Source organism: Temnothorax americanus, unplaced genomic scaffold (assembly GCF_048541705.1).
Source record: "Temnothorax americanus isolate GAGA-0224 unplaced genomic scaffold, ASM4854170v1 Scaffold7, whole genome shotgun sequence".
NCBI classification, from domain to species: Eukaryota; Metazoa; Arthropoda; class Insecta; order Hymenoptera; family Formicidae; genus Temnothorax; species Temnothorax americanus.
Window position 1 is genome coordinate 260,039 of NW_027509792.1, and position 12,913 is coordinate 272,951.

General features: G+C 39.8%; 2 protein-coding genes across 4 annotated transcripts in view; one reads left to right on the top strand and one right to left on the bottom strand.

Annotated features, from left to right (window-relative positions):
* The window catches only part of LOC143906229 (vitellogenin-2), a 52,448-nt gene that overhangs the window by 10,222 nt on the left and 29,313 nt on the right, over positions 1-12,913 (bottom strand). Inside the window, exon 1 of one of the 2 annotated variants that reach the window (XM_077422150.1) lies at positions 2,865-2,958. The exons of the other annotated variant lie outside the window; for it this stretch is intronic. The gene's annotated coding sequence lies outside the window, so the exon portion shown is untranslated. Of the gene's footprint in view, positions 1-2,864; positions 2,959-12,913 lie in introns of those variants that run through there. 2 annotated transcript variants of the gene reach the window in all.
* LOC143906227 (uncharacterized) lies at positions 208-11,446 on the top strand. Of its 2 annotated transcripts, XM_077422144.1 has the most exons (6): positions 208-1,341; positions 2,181-2,237; positions 2,375-2,479; positions 2,882-3,690; positions 4,890-4,940; positions 5,037-11,446. In XM_077422144.1, exons 1-6 carry the CDS (start codon positions 1,257-1,259, stop codon positions 5,847-5,849), a joined length of 1,920 nt encoding a protein of 639 aa, XP_077278270.1. In that variant the 5' UTR covers positions 208-1,256; the 3' UTR covers positions 5,850-11,446. The 2 variants fall into 2 exon arrangements, with proteins under 2 accessions (XP_077278270.1, XP_077278269.1); XM_077422143.1 differs by lacking the exons at positions 208-1,341; positions 4,890-4,940 and having other exon boundaries at positions 1,569-2,237.

Genomic DNA, 12,913 nt, shown 5'->3' on the forward strand with positions numbered 1-12,913 from the left:
ATTATAAAACTCCATAATTACAGAATAAATTTCAATATTTCCAGAAAATAATCGCAAACATTTATTTCAAAACATTACTGGGGAAAGCCGAAATATATTTATTAACAGTTCAATGATACGTCACCACGCGCGATATCTTTACGCGCTGTGAATGCTGTGATTTCTTTATAGTCAAAATTTTCGTTGAATCATTATAGATATTCTTTATACACAGTACAAAGTCACTAATGATTTTTTACAGGAAAAAACTTGTAATTAGATTATTTCGAATATCTTCTTTAATTCGATTTAAAAGCAACTAACGTATATCGTTTACGATATATTTATATTATTCGTTTTATAAAGAAGGTTGGATGAGAGGGAGGGCGGCATCGCGTAGTTTGCATTCAATACAAATTTATCAATGAAGTCATGTATGCGTGAATGACATCGGAGCAACGCGCGACGCGACGCGCGACACAATCCACCTGCCGTCAGCCGTGCAGGACGGTCGGCGGTCGGCAGTCGACGAATGACGAACGCGCAACGTCGTTTACGTCGTAGTCGTCGTACGCGACTCGACCCGTCGCGATTGGCTGGCCGTTCCGCGCACGTTGGTCGTGCTGCCGACGACTCGTGACGTCAGGGCATCGTCGGCCAATGCTGCCTCGCGGATCCGCAGTGTCGGCCGTGCGCGCGTGCGGGACGCGAGAGTGTGCGAGTGCGCGTTGCGCGTGTGTGCTGTGTGCTCGGTGGGTTCGAGGTTCGAGGAGCCACGCGGAAACGCGAGGACGACCGACGACCGACGGACGGAGCACGGAGCTCGGAGCTAGCATCTCGGTCGCGCGACGCGCGACGACGACGACGCGTCGCGAAACGCGAGAAACGGCATCGGACGATCGGGCGCGATATGTCGGTCGAAATTTACGTCTGAGAGGTATCTCGTCGCGACTCGCGCGTGCTACGCGTACTTGGTGGAATCAGCGGGGAGGGGGGAAACCGTGGACCGCGAACAAGGGCAAGAGGCGGAGGAGAAGGAGGAGGCAAATGCGTCTGGCCGCGGCGCGGCGCGACACACGACACACACGGACACACGCGTCACGCGCGACGGGAGCGACGGAGATCGCGGGGGTGTGGGAGAGTAGATATAGCGTGGAGTATACTACCGCGCCGCACCTGACGGTCCACGCGGCCCGGCCCCCGAAAAACAATCTCGTCGCGCTATATACACGCGAGGACCGCGCCGTGTTTCACTCGGAACGCGAGCGCCATTGGCAATGTCGGGAAGTGACAGCCCAACATTCTTTCACGGCCAGCCCTGGTCCAGCTGGATCGAAAGAATCGGACGGGACAAGCCGATGAGTAAGTGCGCTCAATCTGTCCATCGCGACGCCGCCTCCGCACGCCCGCGGCCCCAGGCCGACGGCCACGGGCGTCGGAGGCGCGCGTACCCTAACCTCGCTTCGACGCTCCTTTGTCCGGCCGATGGTAGCGCGACACGGCCGACACGCGCGAGGGGCAATGTCGTGGTCGAAGGGGGTGTTGTGTACGATCTATCAATGGCACGGGGGAACGATGGCACGCCGTGATTTCTCGCGTGCGCCCCCGTCGCCAATATGAAGCTTCGCGAATGATTTTCAGGACTGACAATTATGCAATTCGAGCGAGCGTACGACGCTTTCGATCATAATAGGCAGATAGACTCGATTGACGGTGTCTTTGATATGAGACAATGTTATTGTTACCGAAAGAAAAAGAGAAAACGAGAATCACGCGACGTTTTCTTCCCTCTCGATTTGATCCTCTCGTGAATTTTGTACAACAGCTGTTACGCATGTATGCTAGATGTAAATAAAAAGAATAAAGTTGACTTATCCATCAAGTTCTGTGTTCTTTATTTCGTATTTATATTTAAAGGCTGAACTATACGCTTGTTGAGGAAATTTTAAATATTTCTATTAATTAGAGAATAATCTTTTAATAGTATAGGTTTGAGTGTAGAGATGTATAGTAAATTTTTCAATATAAGCAATATTTTGAACGTATGATATTAAGCATAAATATCTGACGGGTCTTTAAATCTATTGATAAATGTAATATTTCATATTTTATTATATAGTACATTAAAAAACATTTTTTTCTCGGATAAGTATTTTGTTGATTAATATTTGATACTGTTACGAACATATTTCATGTTTTAGGTGATGAAGAAACAGAAGTCCAGCCATCAAGTTCAGTCACGCGTCTTTCTTCGGATGGTATATAATTATTAGTGTTTCCTCAATATATATTAAAAGAATAATAATAATAATACATGAACACAATCGTGTTGTATTATTATTTCCTTCTCTCTTAGACATTTTCCGTAGTATTAATATAATGAAACATTTTTCAGATATTGATTTATATGGCTTTTGTCCAGAGAGGGATGATTTCTATGGAGTAGTGTGTGAAATATGCGACGCCATAGTGAAACCGCAAGCTCTCATTCAACATATGGGTATATATTCATATTTAACTGATTATTACATTAGTGAAATGAGTATGATGTATAGTCAAGGATCTTAAATATTTTTTAAATGCGGGAAACAACTTGATTCTCTTGATTTTATGAATGTAATTACAAGCCAAAATTATATTTTGAGAACTTAAAATTTTGACGTATTTCTTAATGGACGATACATATATGTATATATAAAATTTGACGTAATATTAAGTCAAAGTTTCTAAGTTTTAATGTGAAAGAATAATTTTGTTATACCATAAAAAATATGTATATACGTAATGATTCCATTTACAGTTATAAGATTTATTCAGTCAAATTATCGAAATATTTAAACCTATTGGCAACTTGTATATTGCAGGGATTAAACTTGTAAACACACCTTCTATTTTGCCACAGAGTGTCGCCATCCTTCCGGCATGGCAAATTTCCCGCCTCCCGCGACTCCAATCGCAAAACCGTCCGTAAAAAATCCCTTCTGCAAGGTCTCCAAACTGAAAAGAAGCACCCAACCGTCAACTCCTTCTTCGGTTTCTTCCGCGATTCCAATTGTTGGCGGCGCGAAGCTGAACCACGCGACCGTCAAGCGTACCGCGGATCAGACGAACTTGTCTGCGGGTGGCTCGCTGCCGATCTCCTCGTCACCTCGATCGCCTCTCGAGTCGATCACGGTGCAAACTGCCTCTCCCAACGTGGCCGGTTCTTCGAATATTATTAGCGCGCCGACAACCAGCGGAGGCAGTCCGAGCAAAAGCCCTGGTCCCAGCGGTAGCGGTAGCGGCAGCCAGCCTCGTCGGAAGAGACTTAAAACGGATCGTTCGTTGCTCAAAGACCGCGAGTACGATCCCGACCGGCACTGTGGCGTATGGAACGAGGAGACCGGCAAGCCCTGCACCAGGTCGCTCACGTGCAAAGCGCACACTGTCTCGCTGCGCCGAACGGTCGTCGGTCGCAGCAAGACCTTCGACAAGCTCCTCGCGGAACATCGTGCCGCGAAGGAGCAGCCGAATAGCGGCGGTAGCCGGCAGACGACGAAGGTGACGGTCTCCGGCACCGTCACCGTGTCCTCGGCCGTTACCGCCGCCGCTGCCGCCGTATCCAACCTAAATAATCCCCTTGCTCCCAACACTCCGGTATCCATTGCCGACACGGAAACGCCAAGCTCACCACCCGTATTGTCGTTACCGGACACGTATCCACTGCCAAAGGTAAGCGGCGAACAACTGCTTTTTCGTATTCGCAATTTTGTATCTAAAATTTTCTCGGACATACGTATACTTCCCCTCCCCCCAAAATTTCCTGTTTCTGTACTATCCTCGGTGTGAATCTTCTTCATTTGCCACGCTATCGTTACTATTATGATTAGGCTCTTTTGCGCGAACAATCTGTGTCAAGAAAACAAGATTGCTCGCGCAACGATGAAATGAAAGTTTCAGTTTGATTGTGTGTAGTTGAAATAAAGTTGTATAAGTACTGTTCTTTTATGTATTACATACATATATTATTATTTTCGGTGTATCTGAGAAAAATACGGGAGATACATATATGGCTTTCTTACTTTCTATCGAAATTAATGTGTACGTTCCGATAAGTTTGAGATATTGTGCACGATGTTGTCTCTCTTTCTTATTTTTTATCAAGCTTTAAAAAGAACTTTCATTTCTGCATACCGTTATAGTAATAGATGTTGGAAAGCTGACTCGAAGAAGGTGATATAGAGAAATACCTCTTTCTATAAATGTAAAAATAAATTTGTTCCACTCGATCAAGTTAAGCTCAGACGAGCTGTTCTAGGAATTCTAAAAATTCTAGTGGTCCTCGGGAAATTGGAATCCGGACATATCCAAATGATATCGGAAGAAATTCACAATTTTCTACGTACCTTTCACAAAAATAAATATCAAATCCAACATTTTATATCGATATATCACCATATTCTTAAATTTACGTAGTACGATTTTGACATTATGTTTTTAATATTATGTTTTACAGATTATTTTTAATTTATTAAGAACAAAGTTTATTTGAGTGCGTATATTTTTATGCTATAAAAAATTTTTTTAATAATAAAATTAATAGATAATATAATGGAGCCAAAAAACCGCTTAAAAAATATATATAGATATATTAAAATATTTAATATTTTTAATTTGTTATATATGCACAATTTTTCTTAAATACTTTGGCTGTCTGATAAAAAGATAAATGTCATCAATCTTCGTAAATTTTTTTAGATGTTCAAAATATTAAAAATAAAATGGAAACAAAAAAGAAATATAGAATTATGCGATTCTGCTGACAAACATGGATCGATCGACCCAGTCGAGACACAACCACGAGTTAACGCGCGTAAATACAGACGCAGAGAGTGTCGGTTGATACTTGTTTTCTGTTTTTGTTATTGCAGGCTGTTGATTTGCTTTATCGGTGTCTGGCCCCGCATGGCTCCGCTAAACCTGTAAGGCATGGTTTCTTTTAGGCACTTAAACGCCACCTCTTCTTACGGGCTCTATAATTCTTACTCTACATAATGCCAATGTTTCTCTCTTTTTAGACCAAACTCGAGGAGGACTTTGTCAATTCGGAGGAGCTGCGGAATCTGGAGTCCACGCTGGTGGTCAATTCTACCGTCGCTGGCAGCAGTAGTAGCAACGGCAGCAGCGGCTCGTCGCAACAGCAATCAAATTCGATGATGGCACCGATATCCGTGACGCTGCCGTCACTGTCCCCGTTGCCGGGTGCCAACAGCGAGGAGTCGCCAGGAGTAGCTACTTTGATACCAAGCACTACCGCGACACCCACAATGCCAGTCGTACCGGCACCACTGCCAGCCACTTGCGTACAACCACCCACGGTGGTCGCCACGGTGCTCGAAGGCGAGACTCCGGTGGACATCGATTCCGAGACCATGTCCATGTACTCGCCTGTTTACACCACCAAAGATACCAAGTCCCAACTAGTGATGCAGATACAGTCGCGGCCAAATAGCCATTCGTCACAGTCACCCATCTCGGTCAGGAGCTATCAGCAGATGCAAGCTTCCGTGCCGAGTCTGAATCTGTTCGAACCGGTGGAGCAGCTGGAGCAACAGCATGCCAGTCAAATCAACGGCAAGAGACTGAACCACGCGAGCTCGGCGTCGCGGCAGCAGAAGAGGCACAAGTCGCAGCACGAACAATTGTTGTATCAATCGTCGCAGGATTTTCCGACGTCTGCGTCGATCCAGGTCGAAGCAACGACCACGTCGTCGCCGTATCCTCACTTTGGCGATATCTCCTGGTCGAATTGTCATCCGGAGCCGTTAGCGGTTAGCCGGTGGCTCCGCATCTCGTCCAGCCGCAAACAATACAACTTTAATATTCACTGACACAAGACCCCACCCACTCCGGGCTGAGGACCGTGTGTCGCGGGCGTCGTTTGTCTACCTCTTTATCTTCACGAGACCCCCTTTTTCTTCACCGTCGCCCACGTCATCATCCTAATCATCGCCGTCACAATCGATGTTGCGTATACAGCCCGTCGAGGGGGGAAGACTCTTGTTTCCGCCATCATCGCAATGTGATCACTTCGCGCAACGAGTATATCAATCGCGACGTATCACGGATCGCCCTGGATGACACTCCCGTTGAACCTTCAATGCGTGATATCATCTTTCGTAATATCGCGCAGCACCAAGTTTTCGGACCCGGATCACGAGCACGCTGATTGTCGTGAAGCATCGAGGAAGAATTCTCGATCGCGACGGCTCATGATGATCGCGTATCTGGACGTGTACCTGAATTCGTGAAACTCCATAAAAAGAAAGAACGGGTTGATGTCCCATTTCCGTTTATTCGCTGAATTTATAATGTAGAATAGATGCGAAGAGATCAAGAGCTAAACGTTTGAGAGCATTGAGCACGTCTTGTGATAACAACGAATGAATGAATGGATGCACAACAACGTTGCGATACCATAAAATTTCTGCACAGAAACTTCACGGTCTACTATTGGGTGACTTATTATACAGCTCGTGACACAGAACATTCCTTCAGTCCTGTTTTCTTAACAACACGTGTCACGACTCTCTCGCAGTGATTACGGAGACAAATTCTTTATTAGATGATTTCGAAGTGCTTTTCAAGGTAAGAATTTGCGTTTTGTATCAAGAATATTTATGTTATAAATCGAACGACATTGCGATTTAATTGTAAAATCTTTCACTAGATCTTTCTACTAAAAGCATAATGACGGACGTATATTTAATACATCCCAATTCATTTGTAATTTCATAATCATAGTCGGAATTGAAATTGTTAAGCATATTACGAATTATTTTTAAAAATCCAATTGTGCTGGGTTTTTTAAAGATTCAATATGTTTTTTGAAAGAGAGAAACATGACTTATGGAATATCCTTTATAATTTTTACATTTTGAAATTTCATTTGTACGTATTGCTTCCTTATTATAAATTATTGCCAAGTTCCAAGAGCTTTAATCGAATGAAAAACTGATATAACTGCACACACACACACATACAGTTTTACTGAACGGTAAAGTTATATAAGTACGCAATTATTTTCACAGTACAGAATATATATCGTGCATTTTTTATTGAATTGTGCATAAATTTTGTAAATAGATCGCAAATTATTATATCTGTCCCATATTGTACATAGATAAAGGCGTTTAGCATCCTCTAAACACATAGTCTTTGCATAGGAGAAAGAACTTTGACTTATATATTTCTCCATAATATAAATAGATTGTACATATGATTGTGCAATCACGATTGTACATATATTGTATATACATATATATACATATATATATTTTTTATCGATCACGATCTCTTATCCCTTTTGCATAAATGTATACTCCGAGAATACGAGGCGCCATTATTTAACGTTATACCTGCTTTTTTTCTTTTTTTACCGTTTTTGCCATAAGAATATAATAGAAATTGTAGCTCCGAGTGATTTATTTTTCAACTTGGTTTCATTCTACGTTATATTGAATTTCACGGCGAAGACGAGACCAGTTTGTAATGTAAATACATAACAGGGACAAATTGAATATAATCGTTGTCAAATAAATTGCGTTTCGATATACATAAATTGAAGAGGCCAATGGGTGAAAATTTGAAATTTCTATCGAGCTTGAATTGGCATATGCGATAAATTTCAGAAATGACAATTTATCTTTAAATGAAACTCTTTCGTAAAAACATAATAAATTTACTTCATCTATTTGCCCTTCAATAATAGCGAATTTGTATTCATCTCCGCTTACCAGTAAAAGTCCTCGTAAATCTACGCGAACGACTGTGTGGCACGATCGATTATTGCACTGATTAAAGCGCTGATAAAGTGCTAGGTCCTTACTCTTCCTTATCCTTGTAGGATATGAAATGAACAAAATGTTTTGATATATGTGACTATATATTATAATGTAGCTGTGTTAGGGCTCAGACACAATGACAAAAATAAGGAATAAGATAAAGGAATGAGGGAATGTCGCATCTCACTTCAGTACACATACATTAAAGTGAGATGCAACATGCCTTATTCCTTATTCCTTTATCTTATTCCTTATTTTTCTCATTGTGTCTGAGCCTTTACTGTTTAATTATTATATAATTATTATATTATGACGCGTACTCAACTTATGACATAAACGAATTAATATTTATTATAGAGATAGAATTTTTCGAAAATTCCTTTTCTAAGACTTTCTACTCAGGCCTGCGCTTTATTTTTAGCGCTTCGTTTATAGAACGATTGATCGATCGCTCCGAATAAATCGTAGACGCATCACGTAGGTTTGCGCGCGGACCCAAACAGACAGATTAGTGAGCTACTCAATCTCCCGCTGTATTCACCCAAGACGATTATTTATTTTTGTACGTACTCGTTGATTTGCATCTCTGCGCACTGCAATTTTCCGACGGGTGATGAACGCGTGGGTAACTAGCGATGCGGCAAGACGCATATACGCGGATTTCTTATCATAGATTGTGATATTTAACTATTAATGATTAGTAGGATAATTGTAGATGTGTCTCCATGTGTTCGGCGGCTAGAACGTAGCGCGTTCTATTCTTTTCCTGATGGCAGACGGCACGACTTGCGCGTAAGAGACGCGTTTGTGCCACCTTCCATCGATTTCGCCTTGTCAAGAAAAAAAATTACTAATTCTGCGGAGACAATCTGCATTGTTCCGCTTAGTTGTTGCTCGCGTATTAATAAATGAATTTCTTTATTGGTGAGCGTAGTGAAAAATTAAAAGATTATAAAAATTAGACAAATTTACGATAATTATTTGGAAAACGGCAAGAGGAATATGGAGAATATGTGTGTGTATGGAGAATATGTGTGTTACGTTATGTACGAATGTAAACAAGCGCTGAATATCGTTACCGCGCAGTATAAAGCGATGCTTCACATCATCGCCACTGATCCTCTCGGCTACCTGAAATCGTGATAACTTGTACATAAATCGTGTAAGCAGATAAATACCCGCGTACCTATACGGATATCAATTAGCCGCATAGTTGCATAAGGACGTATTACATATGATGTATATGCATCTGTGTGAATATTGCAAAGGGGGGGAAGGAAGAATCCGCTGGAATTCTCGCAAGCATTGAAACTCTAATTGCTTCACGGGCGTCTCACCTACGTGACTTGGCGCGTATAATGCCGCATTTCATATTGGATGTAGTCCTTCCTGATCTGTATAGCGTCATTTACTTGACATAAGAATCGTGGGAACGATGAAAATTGCGCGCAACGTTTAGCACTGAACGCGATTCCTTAATTCTGAGCCTCAGTCGCTCGATGTCGACGTAAGACGAGAAACAGGCAGCTACAGTTAGCCCAATATGCGAAATAACACGAGTCAACGAAATGTCGCGGACGGCTAAGTCCATACGCGAAACGATACGGTTCCCTGCTTTCCTGAAAGCCACCTGTATGTACCACAGTTAGTGTTCATTGCTCGGCGCGTAACGGTCGTGTCAACGGATTGCGAGCGGTCTCGAGAAACGATGCGATTCCGATAGACGAATGACCGTTAAAGAACTTGCTCTTTAGCTAACAATGCATGACTTAATGACTGGAGGAGCCACGGATTTTCCGCGTTATTGTCCAAGCTCCCATACAGCAATAATAGACGATCCATAATCGATTTATTAACGATAATAATAAAAAATTTCGTTAACTTTAACGTGTTATTATAAAAAAGCATATTCGTTTCCAAAAGCTTACGCTCTTGCAATCGTCGGCAATGCATGGACAATGTCGATTTTGGTGCTGGCATGTCTCTGTACTGCCGATGTAAAAAAAGAGGATTGAAAGGGATTCATAGAAATTTATTTTACAAAATTTAAATAAAGAATTTGAATTGTGAATTAATTAAAAAATATTAGATCTTTTTTTCACACATCCACTTTAACAACTGTAATCAGAGTCAAGACATATTGAAAACATTCTTCTCTACATATACTATATTATACTGGCATTATATAGGAACGAATAAAAGAAAATACAATTTTAATCTAATCTTGAACTCGAAATGGATTCCTATGAATTTCTTTTAATTTATTTATTTTTTTATAGAGGCACAAACCGCATTAGGGTGACTGAAACCGCTTTGTTACATACCTAAGAAAGTTTCATTTAGTCCTAAAAGAGGGGAAGAAAACGAAGGAGAGAGAAACGAGAGAAGCGACAATTGTATTTTTCTTCGACTCGACTCCCCCTTGCTTCGTTAGTGTGCGCGGCACGAAACGATTAGTATTTTAATTAATTGTAACGAATCCGCGTGAAACTGTGGTGCGGTGGATTAATACATAGTAGATTGATAAATTGATAAAGACTGAATATATCGATGAGATCGGAAGGACTCATCCGGCAAATTTGATTGCTGATGACTTTTAGCGAATTTTTTAAATATATTTTTTCCTCAAATAGCGCGTATAAAACATTCACTTAATTTCCGACATACCGGTATTATATGTTGCTTTATTATGTTGTTGAAACGTGTGCACGTTACCGTTTAGAACGACGGATAGTCGATCTATTTCTCTTTAGCACTGTAATTTCACGTGGAGGATCTAAAAAAAAGGGACACTCTGACTTCAGGTTTGTCATAAAGCAAGATATTTTGTGGCATTTAATTTAAATATATGTTTTATATTTATTTGTAAATTGTTTTTTTTTTATTTATCCATTTACCTTACACCCATTCGTCGATTTATTATATTATCTTTTTTTCTAGTTATACGTATGTACTAGTAGATAGAGAAACTGTTCATGTAAGGATTAGAGATATGTCGCGAAGAAGGCTCGTACAAAATCTGCATACATTATGCGTATACTGTCGCTTATTATCACATATCATTGTATGGGTATATGGTAATGGGAATATTTTTTAATAAACGGATTACTTTTATTATTATAGTTAGGAAAAATTGAGGAAAAACTTTTATTACTCCATTTACTCATCATGGTCGAAGTTACGTAAATGGACGGGAAGCCTGTAGACTGAACAAGAAAACATAATTCGGATTTGATGGTTATTACACGGACTATATACCATGTTGTGCATGTGTAATGGCATCCATGTCAAGTGATAATGAGAGGTCCCATGTCCCACTACTTATCATTTACCAGATGATCTGAGAGGTGGCGATCGAATAAAAACCGACGAAATTTTTAATCGGATTTGAACTCGGCTCATTATAGACCAGTGCACATCTCGCTGCATCACGATCGCCACCCATTGCCACGTAAAATATTATGACGCAATATTCCGATTATGTCGTATTATCTATGTGCTGTAACAATTATTCGATAATTAACGCGGCATGTATAATTAACAAATATTTGAAATTTTATCATGTGATTTCGTAATTTCACTGTCTGTTGACGTGTAAATTTTATTAATATCGCTCATTACGAATTAAAAGTATCGGTGGTACTCATATGATGTCAAAACTTTTATTATACGTCATTAAAAAAATCTTTTCATTAAAATTCTAATCGTATATAAATGTATAAATTGTATAAATAAATTGCTTCATGAGTGCTTTTTGAAGGATTCTAAAAAAAAAATACGTATCTCAGTAGCAACATTTTATTTCTCAACATTATATAGCATCCCATTATTTTTTTAACGAAAGTCTAATCTCAGATGTAATGCGTAACTTCATATATTAAGTGTAATTAAAATTATAAAAGTTATAAACGGTAAAAATCTTGGATAACATTTTCGTTTAATAAAAATCGGTTTACTTAGTAAATAATCGACTAAAAATTTTTTGAGGATGGAATGCTGCTGCTGGCATACATTATTTTCGGGATACTCTAGGTCGTTGCCTCCGACTGAAACATGCGTACTTTTATTACTCCATTTACTCATCGTGGTCGAAGTTAAATGGATGGAAAGCCTGTATAAGACTGACCAAGAAAACATAATATCCTAAAAGATCTTAAAAATCGAATGTCTACCAACAAAAATGTGTTTTATAAAATGAAATATTACGTTCTAATGTTTATTAGCTTACATAAACGCCACTAATGTTTGCGCAATACGATTGTTGTTGGCGGATTACGTAATCGAGCCGGAAAGATTAACAAGAAAGTAAAAGAGAAATATTACAACGCGCGGCTTCATTATCTCAACCATCGCCATAAATTTTATACCAGTTATGCTCCGCAAGCGCTTTTTCCTTTTAGGAGAAGAATATAAATTTAGAAGCTATACCAAAACAACAACATCCTTTAAAATCAAACGACACTTGCTCTATAAAAAGTAAACAATTTTACTAGACTGCCTAAAAAACAATATACATTTAAAGAAACTCATGAGATCTACAAAAAATTACTCTATTTTTAGGATTACGCGCAATTGCTTTCCCATTTAACTAAATAATTTATTAAATAAATGAAACAAGTTGTAAAATTCTTAAAATATATATTCTAAATTTCTTGCTATGCTTATGTAAACTGTTTATGTAAATGTATTCAACAAGTATACTGCTATCACCGTTTGATTACTAACAATAAGACTGTACCGATACAATAGGAATGTTTGCAAAATCTTTTTCTCATTCGCATGACTATTTGCTAGTTACTCGCGCATAATAAACGCCGGAGTGATCCTCCGTTGTATACGATTCTCGATGGATTTCTGTAGAATACTTAGGCGATGTTTCTGAGATGCTAAGCGACTATATGGAATATCAATTTGGATATTACGTAATTCGTAGCGAGAGAAAGTGTTGGATGTATCGGATGTATCCATTTTTGAACTCTTGCTTTTTTTTATACGTTATACGTTTTTGTCCCGTCGTCATCGTAGCTTTTCGCATAGGTCTTGTATAGATATCGACGTCTCGATTATTAAATAACGTAGTGGCAATCATGTCATTGTAAGAAAAAGGTATA

Bases quoted from the DNA above. Each gene is read 5' to 3' on its own strand.
- LOC143906227 (XM_077422144.1), top strand. From the start codon at position 1,257: ATGTCGGGAAGTGACAGCCCAACATTCTTTCACGGCCAGCCCTGGTCC. The intron at 2,238-2,374 runs GTATATAATTAT...AACATTTTTCAG, and splicing joins CACGCGTCTTTCTTCGGATG to ATATTGATTTATATGGCTTT. The intron at 3,691-4,889 runs GTAAGCGGCGAA...TTGTTATTGCAG, and splicing joins ACACGTATCCACTGCCAAAG to GCTGTTGATTTGCTTTATCG.